This window comes from Tympanuchus pallidicinctus, unplaced genomic scaffold (assembly GCF_026119805.1).
Source record: "Tympanuchus pallidicinctus isolate F22 unplaced genomic scaffold, pur_lepc_1.0 scaffold23, whole genome shotgun sequence".
NCBI classification, from domain to species: Eukaryota; Metazoa; Chordata; class Aves; order Galliformes; family Phasianidae; genus Tympanuchus; species Tympanuchus pallidicinctus.
Window position 1 is genome coordinate 4,393,004 of NW_026294740.1, and position 20,878 is coordinate 4,413,881.

The 20,878-nt window shown below is 47.8% G+C and overlaps 1 protein-coding gene across 12 annotated transcripts; it reads left to right on the top strand.

The window, feature by feature from the left end:
- The first annotated feature begins 416 nt into the window (after positions 1–416).
- Positions 417–20,858, top strand: EXOC7 (exocyst complex component 7). Of its 12 annotated transcripts, XM_052688218.1 has the most exons (22): positions 417–586; positions 1,094–1,159; positions 2,172–2,356; positions 2,941–3,046; positions 3,578–3,800; positions 5,253–5,420; positions 6,448–6,459; positions 10,200–10,292; positions 11,255–11,323; positions 12,580–12,725; positions 12,978–13,130; positions 13,813–13,911; positions 14,489–14,551; positions 14,876–14,942; positions 16,524–16,562; positions 17,592–17,657; positions 18,328–18,448; positions 18,836–18,931; positions 19,241–19,304; positions 19,817–19,858; positions 20,038–20,171; positions 20,608–20,858. In XM_052688218.1, exons 1-22 carry the CDS (start codon positions 527–529, stop codon positions 20,708–20,710), a joined length of 2,175 nt encoding a protein of 724 aa, XP_052544178.1. In that variant the 5' UTR covers positions 417–526; the 3' UTR covers positions 20,711–20,858. The 12 variants fall into 12 exon arrangements, with proteins under 12 accessions (XP_052544178.1, XP_052544182.1, XP_052544179.1 ...); XM_052688222.1 differs by lacking the exon at positions 11,255–11,323; XM_052688219.1 differs by lacking the exon at positions 6,448–6,459.
- Positions 20,859–20,878: the final 20 nt, after the last annotated feature.

Below are 20,878 nucleotides of genomic sequence, written 5' to 3' on the forward strand. Positions count from 1 at the left end.
CTATGGGGGGTTTGGAGCAAGAATCTTATGGGGAGCAGCTGAGGGAATGGGATGTGTCAGAGGCCAGGAGGCAGATGAGCCTGGCTGCCACAGCCCTCCTGCAGGACCACCAACACTGGTTTCTCACAGGTGGCTTTTGGGACCCTCTCGTGTCTTTCAGGGCCGTCGCTGACATTGGGGTCACTCTGTACATCCCAGCAGAGAAAGGGTGCCACAGTAAGACGCACCACACCCTTCCCAAAATGGCGGCGCAGACCGTACGCCACACCCAAGGTGGCTGCCGATATTTCTTTTGCGCATGCGCCTTACATCCCCGCCAGCCTCATTCAAGGCATCCGCGCACCAGCGCAGCTCTCCTTCCGGCCCCCCCGCGCCGGAGGCCACTCTTTAGATGGCACTTTGCGTTTCTGCGCATGCGCAACGTCCCTTGCCGCTCCCAAGATGGCGCCGTGGCGGTGACCGGCCGGAAGCGGGCGGTGCGAGCGGGGTTCCTCTGTGGAGCGCGGCCCCGGCGCTCCGCTGCACGATGATCCCCACCGAGGAGATGTCGGCCCGCAGGAGGGAGATCGAGGACAAGCTGAAGCAGGTGAGGCTGGGCCGGGGGGCAGCCGCAGGTCCTGTCGGTGCGTGGATGTGGAGCTGGGCCTGCAGCCTCAGCGCGTTGCCTCGGAGACGGGCCTGGTGCTGTGAGCTGCGAGCCGCCCCAGCTCTCCTCGGGGCCGGGCCGTGTCTGTGCGTCCCTGCCCGCTCCTGGGGCACGGAGGCTTTCTGAGGGCTCGGTCTCACAGCCGCAGCTGGGCTGTGGGTGGAAGTGCGTGGTGTGAGTCGGGGTGGTGGAGGCGTTGGTTTTGTGCTGTGATTTGAGCGTGAGGCTCTGGGCTCGGGGAAATGAGCGATCCTTGGCAGCCCCGCTCCTTGCATAGTGCTTCTCGCCTCGGGTTAGATGCTGTTTTCTCTCAAGAGGTGGCTGTTACAGTGTGGCCTCAGATCAAGCACGCAGATCTAGCAAGACCTGTACAAACCCGCGTGTGGTGTTTAGGGAACTGGGCGCTTGGTGGTCTGAAATGGAAACTGCTTTTCATCCTAATTGCAGGAAGAAGAAACTCTGTCCTTTATCAAAGAGAGTCTTGAGAAGAGCGACCAGCTCACAAAGAACATGGTAAGGAGCTCCTTGAAGTTCAGCCTTAACGTTGGGTCACTGTCTGTTCATCCTTAGGAAAAGTCATATTCGAGGGTGGTGTTGTACTTATTTGAAGGATACATGAATGCTTTTACACTCCACAGGCTGGTTTCAAATCCATGCCTTTCTCCAAGGGAGGTGTGGGCGCAAAGGAAAGGCTTCATCTCCTTACAGTCTGTCCTTTCTCTTGGAGAGAGGTATTAATAGGCCCCAAACTAATTTGTGCAACAGCATCTTGTTCTTGCTTCACAAAGGCTGGTCTTATTTGGAATTTATTTGGTAATACTTTGCTTAAGAGGTAGAAAGTAATTATTGCACTCTGATTGGTGCTAGTAAGCCCTTAACTGGCGTATAACATTCAGTTTTGTGTTCAGCAATTTAGAAAAGTCATAGAAGCACCACCAGATAAGTCTGGAGGATTCATCATAAGAGAGCATCCTGAAAGAATTGCATTTTGACCCAGAAGAGATGATGTTAAGACATCCTCTGTGGGCTTGCTAAGGTTTTCCACAGTTCAGAAATGACAGATCCTTTGGGAAAACAAATACTTACAGCATAGAAGAACGTTCGTGCTGTACTGTGCCTTTGTGTTCTACTGCTCTGTTTTACATCTTAGTGTTGTGGAGCAAGGTGGCTGCCAGGTGATGTTTTTACTGATCTCTTGTATCTAAGGCACCTCCAGGCATTTCCAGTGGCTTTGTGTCTTGTCAAATAAAATTTTGCTCTTCTTTAGTACTGTTTTGGTATGTTTGCATGCTTTACAAATGTAAGGTTGGCCTATCTTTGACAGCAGATGATCTGTATTGTAATTTATTCATTAGGACATAGAAAGTTTAAACAGTCTGTCTTAAGGAGTCATGGCAAATTTATATCAAGCCTGGAACAGAAGTGGGGCCTGAAGGTGCCGGATTGCCCTACTCTAACTGCTGACCTGTAGTGTGAATTTGTGTGGAGGGATGTCCTCAACTCTTCTGTCTCTCTTGGCACGTAGGTTTCTATCCTTTCCTCCTTTGAAAGTCGTTTGATGAAGCTGGAGAACTCGATCATCCCTGTCCATAAACAGACAGAGAATCTACAGCGCTTGCAGGAGAACGTGGAGAAAACCTTGTCCTGCTTGGATCACGTCATCAGTTACTACCATGTGGCTAAGGACACAGAGAAGATCATAAAGGAAGGGTGAGTTCAGTAGCTGTGTCTTGCTGGGGTGCTTCATCCTACCAATTTTGGGGTCGAGAAGGCGCTGACTCCGCGCGCTCAGTTTCCTCGTATCTTTCTCGCATTCCTTTTCCACCACTCATCCCCTTTCTGACTTTGCTTTCAGCAATCCTCAGAGGGCAGAGTCTGCTCAGACTGCACTGATGTCTCTTCCAGATTTTATACGTGTGCTGCCATATGAAGCTCACGACCACTGTTGGCTTCATTTCTTTTCTCTACCCTTTTCCCAAAAGTTCACTCTTCCCTGTCGGTGCTGTCGCTGCCTCCATGATGAACTGAAGCTGTGCTGGGGCCTGCTTTCAGTCTCTAGGAGATGTGATGGCCCTCCTTCCGGGGTGCTCAGTCATCAACACTTCTGTGCTTGCTGCATGAATTGGCTGTTCAACTGTGGCACTGAGTGGAAGCAAGAGTGAATTCATGAACTCCTTCAAGCTGGAGAGAAAATGATGGAATTTTTCTGTATTATTTTCATCCTGAGTCTGTCCTGCTGCTGACTTTGTATTTTTTTTTCCTCTGATCCTTTTTATTTTTGCTTTTATTTTTAGCCCCACTGGGAGGCTGGAGGAGTACTTGAATTGCATGGACAAAATCCAGAAAGCAGTGGAATACTTCCAGGACAACAATCCAGACAGCCCGGAGCTGAACCGTGTGGTAGGTCACAGCTCTGGAAGCTGACATGGGAGAGACAGGGCCAGCCACAGCCCTGCCACTTGCCCTCTTGCTGTGAGAGGCTGGGGGGCTTGCAGCCTGGTAAAGAAGGGGTTTGGGCACAGCTGGAAAAATGATTGCTTTGGTTTCTGTTTGAGTCTGAACCCAGCAGCGTTTCTGCTTGTGATATTTTGCTCTTTTCATGCTTTATGCCATTAGGATTTCTAAAAGTATTCCCTGCACGCAAGATACAGATGCTAGAACCTTCCCTCTGAGTAGCTCTTGTCAGCCCTTCAGTTGCTGGAGCAGTATGGGAGATCTTTTTCAATCCCACTTGTGTACCGAGCGACTCCCAGGAATTTTTGTATGTAACTAAGTCGTTAAAAGTCTCTTAGCTACAGGCATTGGAGTTTGAAGCATGCAGCACTTGACAGTGATTAGAAACACTGCAGAAAGTGCAATCTCATGCAGAAAGACTTGTGAGTGACTGATTACAGAAACCCTGTTCTTCTGTCCCCTGCTGTCTTGTGCCAGAAATCCCTCTTTGAGAGGGGAAAAGAGTCCTTGGAATCAGAGTTCCGCAGCTTGATGACACGGCACACCAAACCTGTCCCACCCATCCTCATCCTGGACCTGATCAGTGGGGATGATGAAATGGACACGCAGGAGGAGATGTCACTGGAGCACCTCCCAGAGAGCGTCCTGCACGACGTCATCCGCATTGCTGGCTGGCTGGTGGAAAATGGCAGGAATCAAGGTTGGCAGCACTGCCTGATGTGCCCTTGTAGCTCTGTGCTGAGTCAGTGCTCTCCCACTGGTCGTCACCTGAGGCTGAGGGCAGAAGCAGGGTGTTGGAGCTGCAGTCATTGGCTGCTCGGCTATCACAGAGGTGCAAGGCACTGATGACTTTCTCCTTTGTGTGAACTATTTGAGAGTCGACCGTTTTTAGTTCAACGGGACCAAAATGAAAGCAGCACAGAATGTTTTCTTCAGTCTGTACACATCCTCCCTGTTTTGCAACATCAGAGTTTACCTGCATCCTTATACTCTGTTGTTGACTTTTCCTTTGCTATGAGATGACTTAGTGGACCTGTTACAGGAAGGCTGTTCTTTCATATACATGCAGCTACTAGAACTACCCCCACTCCAGTGATTTAATTCTGAGTGAGGATTACTGTGCCAAGCAAGTATGACAAACAGCCTTAAAAGCTGCTTAAGAATTTTTCCATGATCAAAGGAAGCAACTGAAGTATATATGGCTCATTCTTATTAGGCAGTTTATGTTCTGCTTTCAGACAGTGAACCCCCCATTTAATCTCTGTAGGCCCTGAAACCTGAGAATTGTTTGAAGTCTTTCATGGTGAAAATGAAGTGCTTGAATTGATTTCAGAATGTCTTGCACAAACATTTCCCATCAGTTCCAAAGCTGATGCTCTCTTGGTTGTGGTGGGAGAGTCTGAGTGAATACAGCAGAGGAAGGAAGCCTGTTTTTTAAGAAAATAGGAGAATTTTTCCAGCTGTCGTGTATCAACAGGACAGCAGCTGAGCCTGAAGCGTGGGCAGGTGCTTTGTGCGCTGGAGTCAAATGCAGGAGACTCTTGAGGAATGGGTTCTAAGGGACTTGGGCTGGAGAAGAGGTTCAGGGTGTGGTAGTGACATTAGGGAAGGGGATGGAGCTGGAGGAAGAGTAAACAGGATGGAAAGGGAGAGCACTGTACTGAATGCAGGGTTAATTGGCTTGTCCTTCGAAGCATCCTTCTGTAAGAAAGGCCTGGAGGTGATTTGGTTGGGTCTGGTGTGAGAGGTGTGGTAGAACACTCTGTGGCTTCTTGGTTGCAAAGTCAACCTTAGAGCTGTGGCAGGATAAGAAGGGTGGGAATGGAGGATTCACAGGGATTGCCTGGATTCCACTTCAGGTTTCACCATCTCTATTCTCTATCTGTTTCAGTTTCTCCATTATGAGATAGAGAGACATCTGTCTCCTCTGCACTGTCATTGCTCTTGCTACTGAGTCCATTTGTGTTTTGGTTTCTGGATTTGGGTGGTTGGATTTGATACTCTGGGAAGGGAAAGCCCTTCTTTAGTTTCCCACATCAATGCTGTTCAAGTCCCCCTTGGGCCACGGTATTTCAGGAACATTTTTCTTTCTTTTTTTGCCATGCAGTGTTTCCTGTTTGCTCATAACCCTGCTTCTGCTTTGTCTCCTTAGATTTCATGACAGTGTACTTCCAGATCCGTTCAGTCCAGCTCGACCGCTCCATCAAGGGGCTGAAAGACCACTTCCGTAAGAACAGCTCTTCTACAGGGGTCCCCTATTCCCCTGCCATCCAGAACAAAAGGAAGGACACTCCCACCAAAAAGCCAATCAAGAGACCAGGTGAGTCCCTGATTGGGGATCTCTGTAGGTTCTATCATCTTGCCTGGGTGTTTGACACACTTGTGCAGGAGCTCTTGCTGCTGAAGTAGATTCTGGGCGCTTTCCAGGCAGGAGAGGAATGGGATTTCAGAAATTAGCACCTCTTCTCTGCCTTGGATTCAATACTGAGATTACAGACCTTATCTCCATTACTCAAGTCGCTGGGTCTGTTCTCTGGGGTGGGTTCTGTATACAGGGAAAGATCAAGGCATTATTTTAATAGAGGAAGTTGGCAAAAAGAGACTGATGAGAGAAGGAAATTAATGTGATTTGACAACATTTGTCCTCAGCCTTGGAATATCTCCTGTGTTACAGCAAAGTGGGAAACTCAGACCTGATGAAGCATATCACTTTGATCTCTAGTTATGAGTAAATAATTACTGTGCTGTAGGAAGCTGAGGATTCATCAGGAGCTGAAGCAGGGACTACAGCCTACAGGTGCCTACAGCCAGGAGGGCCAAAATTGTGCTGGTCAAATTTTGAAAGGGTTGTTCAAGCTTTTGCCTCAAGAACCTGTCTGGCTCTTGAATTACTCTGCTTGCCTTCGTAATGGAGTTTTACTGTGTTCTCTGCAGCTGATGAGGCTGAGCGCTCCTGTGTGCTGCTCCAGCTGGAGTGTGGAGCTGGGGCTCTGGGCTCTGGGATATGCCATCAGTGGGAGCACGGCTGGGAAGGTCAGCAAAAGCTGGCACGTGCCTCCCATGGCAAAGCAGTGATGCTTTCCCTCTGTCTATCCCAGCACCTTGCTATCTCCAGAGTAAATAGGGGTGGAAGTCAGAAAAGAATGGACTGTTGTGGGTTTGTTTAGTAAAATACTCTCTTCCAGTCCAAAATTTTTGCCGTGTTGTCCAAACACCTCCCATGGGTTCAGGAAAACGAGAAATGTGGATAGGGGATGGGAATAGATGGGGTGGGGAGAGAAAGGGGGGAACAAAACATCCATTTTAATTGTGTTGTGTTTATTTTTATAATCCTGATGTGAACGCAGTGCTCATCCCAGGTAACGTATGTCTGTGTGTGTGTGCTGCCCTGGTGCTCGCTTTCCTCACTTCTGAATGGAGAGGCTCTGTTGGACCTCTTCGTGCTAAAGCAGAGGGTGTGCCTGGGATATTGGGAGAGGGAAAGCTGCCTTCAGAAGTCTGTACATCCAGAGATGCCCATCTGGTGCTTTCCAATCAATCTGTGCCATTGCTGCTGTGCCCTGGAGCTGTTCCTGAGAGCTGATGTGTGAGTTGCAGTCGGTGAATGCAGGCAGCATTCTAACAGATGTTCCCTGTCAGCAGAGAACTGCCTGACAAAGGCATGTCTCACAAGTCACTTGACATTCCTGTGGAGCTTTTAAAAATGTTCTTTAGTATTTTTTTTAAATGAGTCTCAAATCTTGGCTGTTTACGCAGTGCCAAAGCAGTCCACCTAAGCTTTTGTTTTCTACAGACAAGGCTCCTCCAAAATGGATGCATTTGGGCATCCAGAACTTCTGAATACCTGTAAACTTGCCAAGAGGTCTGGCTTCTTTTTGCTCAGTTTAATCACAGCCTGTGAGATGGGTCAGGTAGCAGTCGCAGAGCACAGCGGATGCACTCACAGCTGACAGGGTATGAAGGACAGAGCATTTCAGATGATCCACTGGGGATGCTGTCAGTCTCAGATTTGCCTCCAGTCTTCTGTGAGCAAAGGCAGAGAACCAGACTGTGGCTCTTGAAGGGCAGGAGTGGTTAAACCTCATAGGACACCCATCTCGTATGGCACTAAATTGTAGTGAAATGAGTTGAGGGAGCTTATCTTTCCTTACCAAGATTCACCAGTATTTCTGCAGTTCTGTCAGCTTTCAAGGACAGCTCCTGAGGTGAAACTCTCATATTCTTTCCACGTTGGTACAGTGATGCTCTTAATAACAATATTCATCTGATGGCATTTAATTCACCTGATTTTAGCTTTTGTTCAATTACAGGCAAATAATCTTGGGGTTTTTTTCTCTGCTATTGTTTCAGTAAGGAAAGTACCACACATTTGTGTTTTAGGTGAGGGGTTTTCTCACTGTTTGAACAAGGGAGTGGATTCCCTTGATCCTCAGGGAAGAGTATCCCAGTGCACACCCCAATGCACACTTTAACCTGTTGCAGGGGATCAGTAACAAACTAAATCTGATGTTCTAATAACCTTTTCACCCACAGAGCAAAGTGGAAGGGGAGTTGCAGCTAAAGGCAAAGTGAGATATTAGGAACAGAGTAACAAGGCAGAAACATCCCCCTCCCCCAGGCAGCGTGTTGGATTCTGGAGAACGTGCTCCATTCCTTGTATTGTGTCAGAGTCTTCATCTCCATCACTGTTTCATTTCTTGGTGTTCCCTGCATTGTCTCCTCTTGTTAAGGCATGCAATTAGAAACACCTCCAGCAGTCAGATTTTTAAAGCCAGATCGCCTCCTCTGATCTGAGACTTGCCAAGTTGAGTTGGAGCAATCTCTGGTTTTTATTATTTTTAAAGCAGTTTGCTGGGAGCTCTTCCCCAGTTTGCTTCCTTAGCAGCTCGGTTTTACCTAGCAGCAGGGTGCTACCTGAAGACAGGCTGTGTGCAGTCTTTGTGTGGCAGAATAAAGAGACTGTGCCTGCTTCCCATATTGATCACTGCCTGGCTGGAATGTGATGCTTTCATTAGCAGCTGAAATGCCATCCCGTTTGGTCTGAGAGCTGCCTAACAAGGGAAAGCAATCGTGGAACAAAAGCGTTTGCTTTGCACTAGAATCCATTAAAGGCTAATGCCAACGCTAAGTAGGAGGGATATGGCAGCACTGAAGTGATGTCTACAAACATTTAGGGTGTGTGGCAGTGTGTGCGATGCTAATTGTTCTTATGTAAATGAAGGCAGAGGTGTTTCAACTCTCACCAGAGAGGAAAACCATGGGGGTGAGCTGTGAAGTGCCCTAAGGTCCCTGCGAGGGGAGATCCTGCTGGCAGCAGCAGTAGTGCTGTCTGATTTTTAAACCAAAAGCAAGGTTTCTGAATGTAGCTAGGGGTGAAGTGGGAGAGTTAGGTGTGAAAAGCCTCAGGAGGCTTGGAAGAAGTGATGTTCTTCCCTCTCACTTGACCACATACAAGCAGCTCAGGGTGAATCCGTCAGCACGAGGTCATGAGTCGTCCCGCTTGCCTGGTGTGGGTCTAGAGTTTTCCTGCCAGCCTGTGGTTTGCAGATGATGTTCTCCTCCTGTTTATTGTAAGCAAGCATGCATGTTCTGTTTATTGAAGCCCTGGGGAGGCACCTTGGTAATTCACTGGGAACCTCTGTCCCATTGCTGTGCTGCTCAGATTGAGATGCCGTGTCTGCAAGATGTGAGGATTCCATCCTCCTGCCAGACACCTGGTCAGTGTGCAGGGTTAGGATTAGGGACTGGGGAGCAAGAAAGCACAGAGCCCTGGTGTGAGGGAGGTTGCAAAGGAAGATGAACTGTGCCAAAAGGTCTCAGTGTAGGGTCCTTTTCAAGATGACCCCAAATGTGGTGGCTGTTGGAACCGGTCAGCGCCTGGAGAGACAGTGCAGTGCCCTGTGATCCTGTGCCTCAGGGCTCTGTTCTGCAGTGTGCTCTCGTTTTCCTCCCAGGATTAGCTTAGTCCTCAGCTTCTGGCAGCTGGCACTCATCTCCTGCCTGCACTTCGTTTAACATTTACTGGGGGATGCAGGCATTTTCTGCACTTTTGAAGTATTTATTGCTTTAAGATAGAGAAATGATTCTTAGTGTTGTTGGCAGCCCCATTTTTATTTCTTTGATCCTCTTTCATTTACTCAGCCCATTTCTGTTTCATCTTTTTCTATGGAGAGTCCATCTGCCTTCCTACAGCTTTCTGTTCCCTGTTGTGCAGGCGAAGGTGAAGCTCTGCTATGGGAGGGTGTCCATGTGCTTGTGATAACAGTAGCTTATTGCATGACCACTAACCTTCTAATGTGGAAACAGTGCTTGGTTTTCAGTTGTCCCATTAATGCATTTTTGTGTATGCTTTCTAGCAGTATATGCAGCACCAGCTTTTGTTCAGTTGTCTGTTTTTTATTTGTGTGTGTTAAGTACAAATCTTTTAACCCACTGTTGTTGTTTGTTTTGTTTTTTTTCCCCCCCATGGTTTTAATTGATTTGAGGTTCCTTTGGAAGAAAAGTGTCTTGGGGATTAGGGTGACTTAATACGAGTTAGACATGGGTGGGCAGCATCTGTTAATTCTGATTCCTATGATGGGAATTGCTGCTGCAATTGCTCTCTCGAGTGCAGAGGTTGTCACTCTTTTATGCTTCCTAGAATGGCTTCCTAGAATGCCAGAGATCATTCCTTGTCTTGGCTGTGGGGATCTGTATTGAGCATGCTCAGCAAATACCCCTCAGGAGGGCACCCCTTCCTGCAGCTCTGAGGATGAGCTGTGTTTGTGGCTCTGGGAGCACGCAGTGCTGTGCTGGATGGAAATTGTCCACGCCACAGCTCAGGGGAGGCTCAGCTGCAGAACAGCTGTGTGTGTTACGTAGCCTTGGCTGAACTTCATAGCCTCCCCTTGAAGAAGGGAGACAACCTGAAAACACTGCTGTGTCAGCACGTTTGGACATGAGTTTTGGGTCCTTCACGTACTGAGCATGCTCAGTGGAGCCCAGCATCCTCTCGCTGGGCCCAGGTGACAGCTGCTGGTGAAGGGCTGGTGTTCTGGGTTTGTTTTCTTTCACTCATTTTCTAGGTCTTCTTGTCTCTTCTCTCTGGCTCTGGTGACAGGCACGATCCGTAAGGCTCAGAACCTTCTGAAACAGTACTCTCAGCATGGTCTAGATGGGAAAAAGGGGGCCTCTAACCTCATTCCTATGGAAGGTAATCACGGCTCAAGCTACTTCACCTTTGAGCTTCTCTGTGTTATCAGCCTTGCTTTTCCAGGTGGGGCTTCCATTAGCCAAGTGCTTGGTGGACAGCATCATGAGTACAGCTATCCTTGGGGAACTGGGGAGGTACTGGAGGGCCAAATGAGGTCCCTAAATGTAGTGGCTAAATTTCCAAGTCTCTGTAGACATTAGTGCAGATGGTGAGGAGTCTTAGCTTAAAGCAATCGGTCCATCATGGGAACGTGGCTAATGGAAGCTCTGCTCTGATGACATCTGCCTGTGGTGTTTCTGTTCTGTTCTTTTTTGCCTGGACTTTGAGACATTCAGTTTCCTAGCGACCTTTCCAAACCTGATGTAGAAGTGTTACACCACAGTGAGCCCAGTGCATCGTCTGTGAAGGCCTACCTCAACAGTCTCCTTCCATATTCCAATCTCCTGTCTTTATCAGAGAAGAAAGGTCGCTTGTTCAAAGCATCTGGAAGAGCTTTTTAGCTCCTGCTACGTATTCGTTTGAAGTAGAGCTGTTCAACACCTACACTGTAGTCTACTGGCTCCCAGGCAGTGATTAGAATCACTTACCTGGGGAAAAAAGTTCTCAGTGCTGAGCAGGAGATGGGCTTTGAGTTTGGTTTGTAACGGTTGTGGGTACAAATTGCACTTGTGGTGCCCGCAATTCATTTCAGAGCTTATGAACTCTGAGGAGGTTCAGGCGACACCTGTGGCCCAGGAAACGATTGAACTCTCACTTCTCATCAGGTTTCAAAGGGTTGCTATTGCTACGTAGCCCCATGCAGGCATTTGGTTAGGTAGCATTCCTGGAACTGCGTAGGGAAAAAATGTGGATCAGATGAAATAAGCCAAGCTTGAAGCAGCTTCCAGCCAGTGTGAGCATCCATGCTGTAACCACCCTGGATAAATTGCGCCTTCTGTTTGTGCCGGCTGACATCTCACTAGGTCATGAGCATGACTTACGAGTTAAACACCTTTCCGATACCCTGAGCGACAAGCATGGGCCGGTTGCTGGTAAGTACCATGTTGTCACTTCATAACAAGCTGGCTAACATCCCTTCTTTTCAGCATGTCTCACAGTAGTCTCGTAGCCAGCGGCTGTTCATCTACGTGGTAGTCCTGAGCACGGGCCTTTTCTGGCTGTGAAGCTCTGGCTCTTCTCAGTAGAATTCACTCCTACTAATTGCACACAGCCCGAGCTCTCAAACGGGGAACCCCAGTTTTGCCTGAGCAAAAGCTGATGGCCCCCGTGCTGAGGGGCTCTTTCCTGTAGGTGGCTGCTGGCTTGGTTAGTGCTGAAGTGCAGCAGACAGGGATCACGTGTGGCACGTAGCACACCGCAGGCCATGTGTAATACCACACCACGTTGACTTGTCACTTGCTGACCAGAACTTTCAAAAGATCATCCTGAGGTACCTGTAGTGTTGGTTCTTTCTCCATCTACAGTTGCTGCTGGCAGGAAGGAGGCAGCAGCCTGCAGCTTAGAGAAAGCCCCTCTGCATTGATTTTGCTGCTCTGTAGTGGTTACTACAGGAATCGGAGCGATGCAGGATGATTTGAGTCCGTTTGTATCTGTCCTGTTGACAAATCCAGCTAGTGGCTGGCATGAGTTGTATCTTACTGGCACTTATGCCTACCATTTAGGTTCCTTGCTGGGTCTTGAGATGTTCATATGCTAAGAATTTGAATATTCACATTTGTGTCTAACATTTTGTGGCAGATACCTCACCTAACTGTGTCTATATTCCTGCTTCATAGGAGTTAGTCATCCTTCTGCCTGTTGTTCTCTTTAGTTACTGCCTATGTGAAGAGGCTGTCTTCCAGTACAGCCTTGATTTCCCAGAAATGCTGATGCAGTATGGCAGTTCTTCATCTACCTGACAAACGGAGATAAGGAGGTCTAAAAATACGAGGAGAGGCATTGAATAATTCACCTCAGACATTCCTTGACCAGTTTAGTACTCTGTGTTCAAGCCCTTGTTTAATTTTAGTTTGCATCCCACAAGAGCTTCAAACTTGCCTTCTGTCACAAGGCTGAGAAGAGCTGGTGTTATCCTGATGTGTCAGTTGCCTGAACCACAGATGACTCTGCATGCCTCCTCTAGGGTTGCAGAGCTTTCCATGCACAAACCAAGGGGGCACCAGGATGGGCACAAAGCCAGAAGTGCTTGTTTAAGAAGAACCATGTGTAATCCGAGGCCTTGGAGTGAGCAGAGCTGCTGGAAGCTCAGTGCATATTTGGTTCTCTTAAAAACATCTTGCCCTTACAGGGAGGGATGATGTGTTCGACATCGAGATCGATGCGTATATTCACTGTGTGAGTGCCTTTGTCAAACTGGCCCAGAGTGAGTACCAGCTCCTGACAGAAATCGTCCCAGAGCACCACCAGAAGAAGACTTTTGATTCCCTCATCCAGGTCAGTTGGGCCTTTCCTCTCAGTATCTCTTGTAGAGAATACATACCAAGTATTTTTTCCTTCTTCTTCATTATGAGGACGTGGATTCTTCCATCTGCTGTGGGTGCCCAAGAGCACCAGCACGGCTAATGCTGTCCTCCTGGACCTGTGCAGGGAACCAGCTAAATTGACATGCTCGAGGGGTATCCTGAGCCCCTTGTGCTGGTTGGGCAGAAGTCACTGCTTACTTCTGACTGACTGGCTTTGTTACAGGAGTCGTTAGATAACTTGATCATGGAGGGCGATAACATTGTCTCAGCAGCCCGGAAAGCCATCATCCGACACGACTATTCAGCTGTGCTCACCATCTTCCCCATCCTCAAGCACCTCAAGCAGATGAAGCCAGAATTTGACCAGGTCTTGCAGGTGAGTACAGTGGGAGTGAAGACAATCGTATGAGTTGGGTTTTCTGGAGAGTTTTGAAAGAAATGACTGCAGTGGCTTTGCACAAAGCGGTGTCACCTCTGTCCTTCAGCACAGCTGCACCCGTCACTCCCAGCATTGCTTCTTTCTGTGATGCTGGGCCAGCACCTCTAAGCAGGAGTTGTATCTCCTTTGTCATGACTTGGTGATGGACTATCTACATTATTGTGTAACATACATCACCACTGCAGTGTTTAATCTGACACTGCACTGTTGAGCTTAGTTTAAACTGTGCTTGCTGACATCTGGACCATCACCTCCTCCGAGGAGAGCCTGCTTGGACCATGACACAAGGTACTCCAGGTATCAGATATGGCATCCAGGTTTAGCAAGGCTCCTTTCCATCTGCTTCCAGCTGGAGCTGATGACTGATTCACCAGCCTCTGTTAGGTACTGCACAAGAGGAAATACAAGAGGGAGCAAGTCCTGGTTGTCATTAATGTCGCAGCATCTTCCTCTCCTGTCACACCAAAGAATGCAGGATTTCACTCATTGTTGATTAGGGCTATAAATATTCTTTTGATGCGTGGTGAATGAGATGATTGGGTATGGAGGAAAGAGAAGGATATGTGCTGGACTAAGGGTCAGATACTGCTTTCTTTGTTCTGTTATGGGACTATTTCAGGGAACTGCAGCAGGCACAAAGAACAAACTGCCAGGGCTGATCACTTCCATGGAGACAACTGGTGCAAAGGCACTGGAAGAGTTTGCTGACAACATTAAGGTAGGATTACCTTCACTGTTCCCTCTACCAAGACAAGCAGGTTTAGAAAGGGAGGTTTTATGAGCAGAACTCCTAGCTGAGCTTTTCACTTCCCATGAAGGAAACCACCTACTTTCTGACTCTAAAGCAGGGCTCTGCTTGCTGGATTGTATTGGTGGCTCAGCTGCAAATACTGAACGCTGGCTGCTGGTTTCAAATACAAGAGACCTCCACAGATATTCAAGTCAAATTTCAGAATTTAATCCTCTTTGAAAAGAAAGGAAAACTTCTGACTTCAGAAGTTCTGGAGGACTCAGGCTAAACTGTCCCTTTGTCAGGTGGGGTTTGATCAGTGCAGTGACCTGTAAGGGAGCTGAACGTTCGATGGTCGTGCCCTGAATAAAACCCGGTGATCCTGAGCTGCCAATGCTCAGGAACTGTGTTTACTGAGCACCAGAAGGTGGCACTGTGAGAGACGAGGATGGAGGTGTTGAGAAGCTAAATGAACGAGCACACAGCCCGCTTGCAGCAGCAGTTGTATTGTAGATGCCTTCAATTCCCTTACGTGCTCACCATATGTCTCTTTCTTTCTTCTTAGAATGATCCAGACAAGGAATATAACATGCCAAAAGATGGGACAGTTCACGAACTCACCAGCAACGTAGGTGATGGTGATTTGAGTCGTTCGTAGTCAAAAACAGCATCTGAAGAGGTTTTAGAAAAAGCAGCAGGGAATTTTCTGGTTTTAAATTAATCTGTCTTGGTGTTAGAAGGGCAATTAACCAGCTTCCGTGGAAAATCAGCTGATTACTCGTTCTAAGTTGTGATGTGGTTGTGTGGGTACAGCCCACCAACTCAAAAGAGCTTAGGAATCTGTTTTTTGAAGGCTTTTGAGTAAGAAGAGATGTGTTCCTTCGTGATCCTTAGTAGCAGAGTATAAAAGCAATTGACTCTGCATTTCCTAACTTCCCTTCCTCTCCTCCAGGCCATCCTTTTCCTACAGCAATTGTTGGATTTCCAGGAGACAGCAGGTGCCATGCTGGCATCTCAAGGTACATGCATGGGGTTTTATTTGGGCATGCAGTTCCTTTCCCAAATCACCTGGACGTGTTCCCTAAAAAGATCAAACCTCTGTGTGCACTGTGAACTGGTTCTGCTCCTGTCCTTTGCCTTATGGTGTGTCCTGTCCTCCAATCTGCCATGACCATATAGATGTTTTTCTGGAGAGCTCCAGGGTATGCAGTGTTTCCTTGTTGGCCTTCCCCATTTCCACATGCTCTTGTCAGGTACTTGTCAGACTGATAGATATGGTTGTATTGAGAGAGGATGCCTTAGACATTTAGCTCTAATCTGACACAGAACCAATTATCTGTGACTATACTGAGCAAGGTCCATCTCAGTTAGCTGTAACCGGGTTATAAGGTGATGAATTGCCTTCTTTCTCTGCCACATTCTCTGGTCAGAGTACAACAGCAGTAGCAAGAACAGTCTCCTCAGTGTCCAGCTGGGACTCTTCAGCTATTCATGTGCTGTGAAAAGTTATCAGTGGGAAAAGTTCTAGCTCTGCTCTTGAGGTTGCTAAAGAAACTAATTCCAGAAGGAAGTACGTGTGTTGGAAGCTGAGAGTACTGGCCTAGAGTAACGATGCTGAGGATGCTGCTGCTTATCAGCTAGAGCTTGACCTCTGGTTCTGCACAGAACAGCAGCTCCCAGCTCTGTGGTGAGCCCTTGGCCTAGGCAGAGCTCATGCTATCAGACAGGTCAGAGCAGAGCAGGCCGGTGAGGTGCAGAGCTGGAGCGCAGCGCAGGACGTCGGTGCGTGGCAAGGCTGTTCTCATTTTGGGTTTCACTCTGGTTACTGAGTTTTGGTCGAGGTCTGGTTCCTGTTCAAGTGACCTGAAGCACTCTAGACAGAGCATCATCAGATCAGAGGAATTTGGGAACGTTCACTTCTGTTAACAGAGGCGTCTGCTCTGGGATGGTGAATTGCACCCAAAGGTGCTTCTCCAGTGACGCTTTCCAGTTGCTTGCTCAGATGTGGATGTCTGGAGTTGAGTTTGAAAGCTCTCATAGCGATCCCAAGTGATGGGAAATGCATGCATTTTTTTCTGCAGTGTTCCCTTCAAGTAGTAACAACAAGAGCAAAGCTTATCAGTTAAAGGCAGTGACTGCAATCTGATGCTTTTACTGCCTGCTGGGTGGCTCAGCAGGGCCCTGTGTAACCACGCAGAGGTAGGGTGGGATGGTTTTACTTCTTGGAAAGGTTACGTGGGTCGTGCAGTTCATTTTGAGGCCCAGTGAAGTGCTGCTGATGTATGAGAAGGCTTTTTTTTTGTCTCAAAAGTTAGCTTGAACTGACAAGGTGTCTTGCTAAATGCAAGCAATGACAATACAAACCATGTCTGTAGCAGGGGAAGGAGGTTAGACTCAGCCTTTTCTCCATTATTTCCAGCTCCATTTGTGGCCTTGGAGGGACTCCTGCCTGCTGTCTTGTGTAACTGTGCTGCTTTGTGTTAACATCTGCTTAGTTCTCAAAGGGAAGGTGGTCTCTAACCTGTGTTTTTGCACTTTGCGTTTCTTTTTCTCTCTCCTCCCTTCCCCTTTTTCTCTCTGCTCTGCCTTAATCCTTTTAGTTCTTGGGGACACATACAATATTCCTTTAGATCCCAGAGGTAAGCAGACTCACCCTCACATGCCCACTTATATTGCCTTGTAATGTAAGTTAATTCTTTGTTCTCCAGGAGTGATAAATTAACACGTAAAAGGGGGGGAAAAAAAAAAGGGGGAGAGACACACAATTGAAAAGGGAAAAAGGGGAGGGTAAGTAGCTCTGCCAATGGGCTGGAAAGAATAGGGCTTGTCACCTGCAGACAAAGAGGGATGCCACATGAGCTGAAACAGGCTGAAGGCACTCATGGCACTGAGTCTGTTTGGCATGGGCAGCAAATTGGCCCAGCTGGTGTCATGCCTTATGCTATGTGTGCTTGCTTCCTCATTGTCCAACTCCTGGCAACAGGAGCCCTGAGGCCTTTCCCATGGGGTGCTTACGAACTCAGACCACCCGAGCTAGGCCTGGCTGCCAAACTCTCTGGTGGGGAAGGAGGAGATAGCTGCCCTGTATGTCCCAAGCCCACAGGCCCTCAGGGGCAGGAAGCCATCCCTGTGGCGCACAGACAGAAGGACGTGCCAGCCTGCAGTCACTGCTTGCCTATGAGCAGGTGTTCGTGCTGGTGTGGTCTCTTGTACAGAGCCAAGCAGGCCCTGTCAGCAACTGTGGGGATGGCTGAAACTTTCCAGAGTTCTGCTTGTTTCAGTTACTGCTGTGTGCCTGCTGTTAACAGCTCCAGCTCGTTTGTTCTCTGCCTGCAAATTGCTGTTGCTTAAAACCCCATTTTGGGTGGTGGGGATAGGAAGGGGAGGGTGTGCTTCTAATGAAGAAGATGGAAAGTGTCGTCTGAGCACTAGGGAAAGGTTTTTGCCAGGGTGCTCAGCACCTGAGGCAGATGCAAGGATCATCCTCACCCTGGATAATCCACTGATGGTCATCACTGAAGCAGGAAGCTAATGTCACTGACAACTAGAGCTCAGCACTAATTCTGTAGCAACAGGGAAGGGGCTTGCCTGCATAGAATCAGGCTGACCACGTGTGCCCTCCTCTTTTCCTTTGCATGTTAACTGGCCCGAGACTCTTTTCTTTTCAGAGACCAGCTCTTCAGCTAGTAGTTACAGTTCGGAGTTCAGCAGGCGGCTGCTGAGTACCTACATCTGTGAGTACTGTGCACATCTTCCCATGTTTGCATGGGCTGTTTTGCATTTGACTTCTTGGGTACTCTCCACTCTGTGTGATCTTTCCATGTTTGAGCTGGAGTATTATGCAGAAGTTGGATAGAAATAGTTGGACTGGGTGTTTTGTCCTGTTACAGTCAGACGAGACAAAGTACAGTGCAGAATCTCATTTTGCTTTGATTATCAGTTGCCTTAAACTATTTTCACGCTGTTCTTTGGACCTTTCAGTCCTGCCTGAGTGCAGGAGGGTCTCTGTAAAATCTCAGTTTTCTGTTTAACAGTAAAACCATCAGGTGAGTTCACAGTACTGCCTTGTGGTGATCTGTTGTCATGGTGGTCAGGTCTGTCAGGTTCCCTGAGATGAACCTGTGTTGTGGTGAGGCTGAGCCTGATCACCCATGCTGGACCTGGAACTTGCTCTGTGTTGCCAGCTGCAACCAAGCACTCGTTCAACTGGGAGGTTTTGGTGACTTGCTGAGGAAAGATCTGTGTAAAGCTTGTCGGATTGCAAGGTACAATGGCTGTACCCTTGCCTGTACATTTAGTTGAGGCTGTGCTATTTGCTTTGCTGTGGATTCCCAAGAACAGCACAAAGCACTCTGAATTTTCAGTAACAAAAGTCTCACTGCAAAACTTTTTGTCCTCTTTAAGGCAAAGTGCTGGGCAACTTGCAGCTTAACCTTCTTAGTAAATCCAAGGTTTATGAAGACCCAGCTTTGAGTGCCATTTTTCTGCACAACAACTACAACTACATTCTGAAATCTCTGGAGAAGTAAGTATGTATTGCAGTTAATCTCTCTGAAGCCTAGGCTGATGCTCAGTGCAGTTTTCAAGCAGACTCTGGTGTATTGAGTGCGTTTGCTTGCACCTCTGTCCCAACTCTGCTACATTGAGTTCTTGAAGCTGCTCTTTTGAAACTTTGCCCTACGTATAAACATTATGTTACACAAGAGTGGAAGATGAAAGCATCAGAGATGCCTTATGTTGCAGAGAATCCTTTCATCTTGAGAGGATTGACAGTGGTGCTTTGGAAAGCAACTTGGAGTAGCTCCTGTCTCCCAGTTTGTGCATTTCAAGGTCCCCTTACAGTAAAAAGGCACAGATCTTGCTGATAGCAGCTGGCTCGTGTGCTTCCTCATGTTTTCTGTTCTTGTTCCAGGTCTGAGCTGATCCAGTTGGTAGCTGTGACACAGAAGACAGCTGAGAGGTCTTACAGGGAGCTCATTGAACAGCAGATCCAGACCTACCAGCGCAGGTCAGCTGGCATCCCCTCAGTTCTTCCCTCAGTTTTGTTGTGGTTTTGTTAGAGCTTCTTGAGAGATTCGTGGCCAGTGCTGGTGGAGGGTGGGAGAGATTCACCTAAACCAGAAACTAGTCTGAAACCAAACCCAAATATTCTGTTTGCCAAGCAATTGATCTAACTTAGAAGCTGGTCACTGTGGAAGGCTTCGGTGGGTGCTTTAATCCAGTTTGGCCTTTGTGTCCTGGATGAGAGCATAATAGCTCTGGTGAGGTATTACTAACTCCTCCTCTTTGTTCTTTTCCCATCTCATTTTGAATTCAGCTGGTTAAAGGTGACAGATTACATCTCAGAGAGAAATCTGCCTGTCTTTCAACCAGGAGTGAAGGTGAGAGGATGGACAAGGATGTTTTTTAGGTGATAGAAACTGCCAGAATCTTGTCCTTTGTCACTTTCAAAAAGTCCCAGAAACTTTTGTTATATCTCATGCCAGTATTGCTGTGTGCAGTGAATGCTGTGTCTGGGACAAGAGAGGGAGCAGCACTGCCTTCTAATCTCCCCTGTCCAGATTCACACAAGTCTTTCTAATTTCTGCCTCTAGTCTTTTCACTTGAGCAAATACTGCTATTTTGGATTTGCAAAAGCTGGATACCTTTCCTTAGAAGGGGCTCAAAGCATAGAGAAGTCTATTTTTATGCCTGTTCTGGCTGAAAATTACCCTCTTTAAACGTACTTCAGACGAAAGCCAGTTGCTGTATGTAGGGTGCACTGCTCACTGCAGCTTTTTCTCCTCCCTGCTTTAGGAGAAATTTGAGCTAAATAGGTGGGATTTCACTTGGATGGGGAATTTGTGGGCAAACGGTGATGTTGGATTTTTACTTCTTTCCCTCCTTGTTGCAGCTCAAGGATAAGGAGAGGCAGATGATCAAGGAGCGCTTTAAGGTAAGGAGGGAAGAGATGGCATAGGAACATCCCATGGCTGATTGGACAGAGAAACAGGACTGAACTAAGATCTGCCTAAGGAGGAGGCCTGTCCAGTGGAGATCACCAATGGAGGGGAAAAATACTGCAGTAGAGACACGATTGCAGTCGGGACACTCACCAGGTTTTATTTTGGGCAGGGCTTTAATGATGGGCTGGAGGAGCTGTGCAAGATCCAGAAAGCCTGGGCAATCCCAGACGTGGAGCAACGGGACAAAATTCGGCGGGCACAGAAAACCATTGTGAAAGAGTCCTATGGTGCCTTCCTGAGCAGGTGAGAACCTCTTGCAACACTGTCATCTCTTCTGTGGATTTATGGAGTTTTTGGGGCCTAGGCTAGCCAGAGGTAAGGCACTTTTCTACTCTCCTGTCTTGGCTTTGCTATCTTGCACGTTAAAATGTCCCCCAGGGGGAGTTGTATTAGTTGTCAACATTTGCTTGTCACCCTGGTTCCTTGCTCAGTGAGTGCAGGTGTTCTACTTAGCACAAAGCTTTGAGCCACTTGACATTGTTCGTGTCAACCTCAGGAGACCCACTGTAGATATCCTGTCAGATTGAAGTGCAAATGCTGGAGTGGAGCTGATTTCTCAGGCAGAGGAAGGGTGCAGGTGGGAGCAGCCTCACTCAGTGTGGAGAAGAGGAGGTGAGAGTTGATGAGTCTTTTGCTCTGTTCCATTTGCTTGCTACCTGGGGGTTGTTTTCCTTTGCAGGTATAGCAATGTGCCCTTCACCAAGAACCCTGAGAAGTACATCAAATACCAGGTCGACCAGGTGGGAGAGATGATTGAAAAGCTGTTTGACACATCAGCATAAACCTACAACTTGTACTCTTCAGCTGCCAAGTACAAGTCAGTGCTCTTTCAGCAACCTTTGTGACTCCCTTCCCCTCTCCCCTACCCCATTGTTGTGGGCAGGGTGTTATACTTGTATTTATCAGATTTATAAAGCTGTGGACACACAACCTCCTGTCTGTCTTTGCCT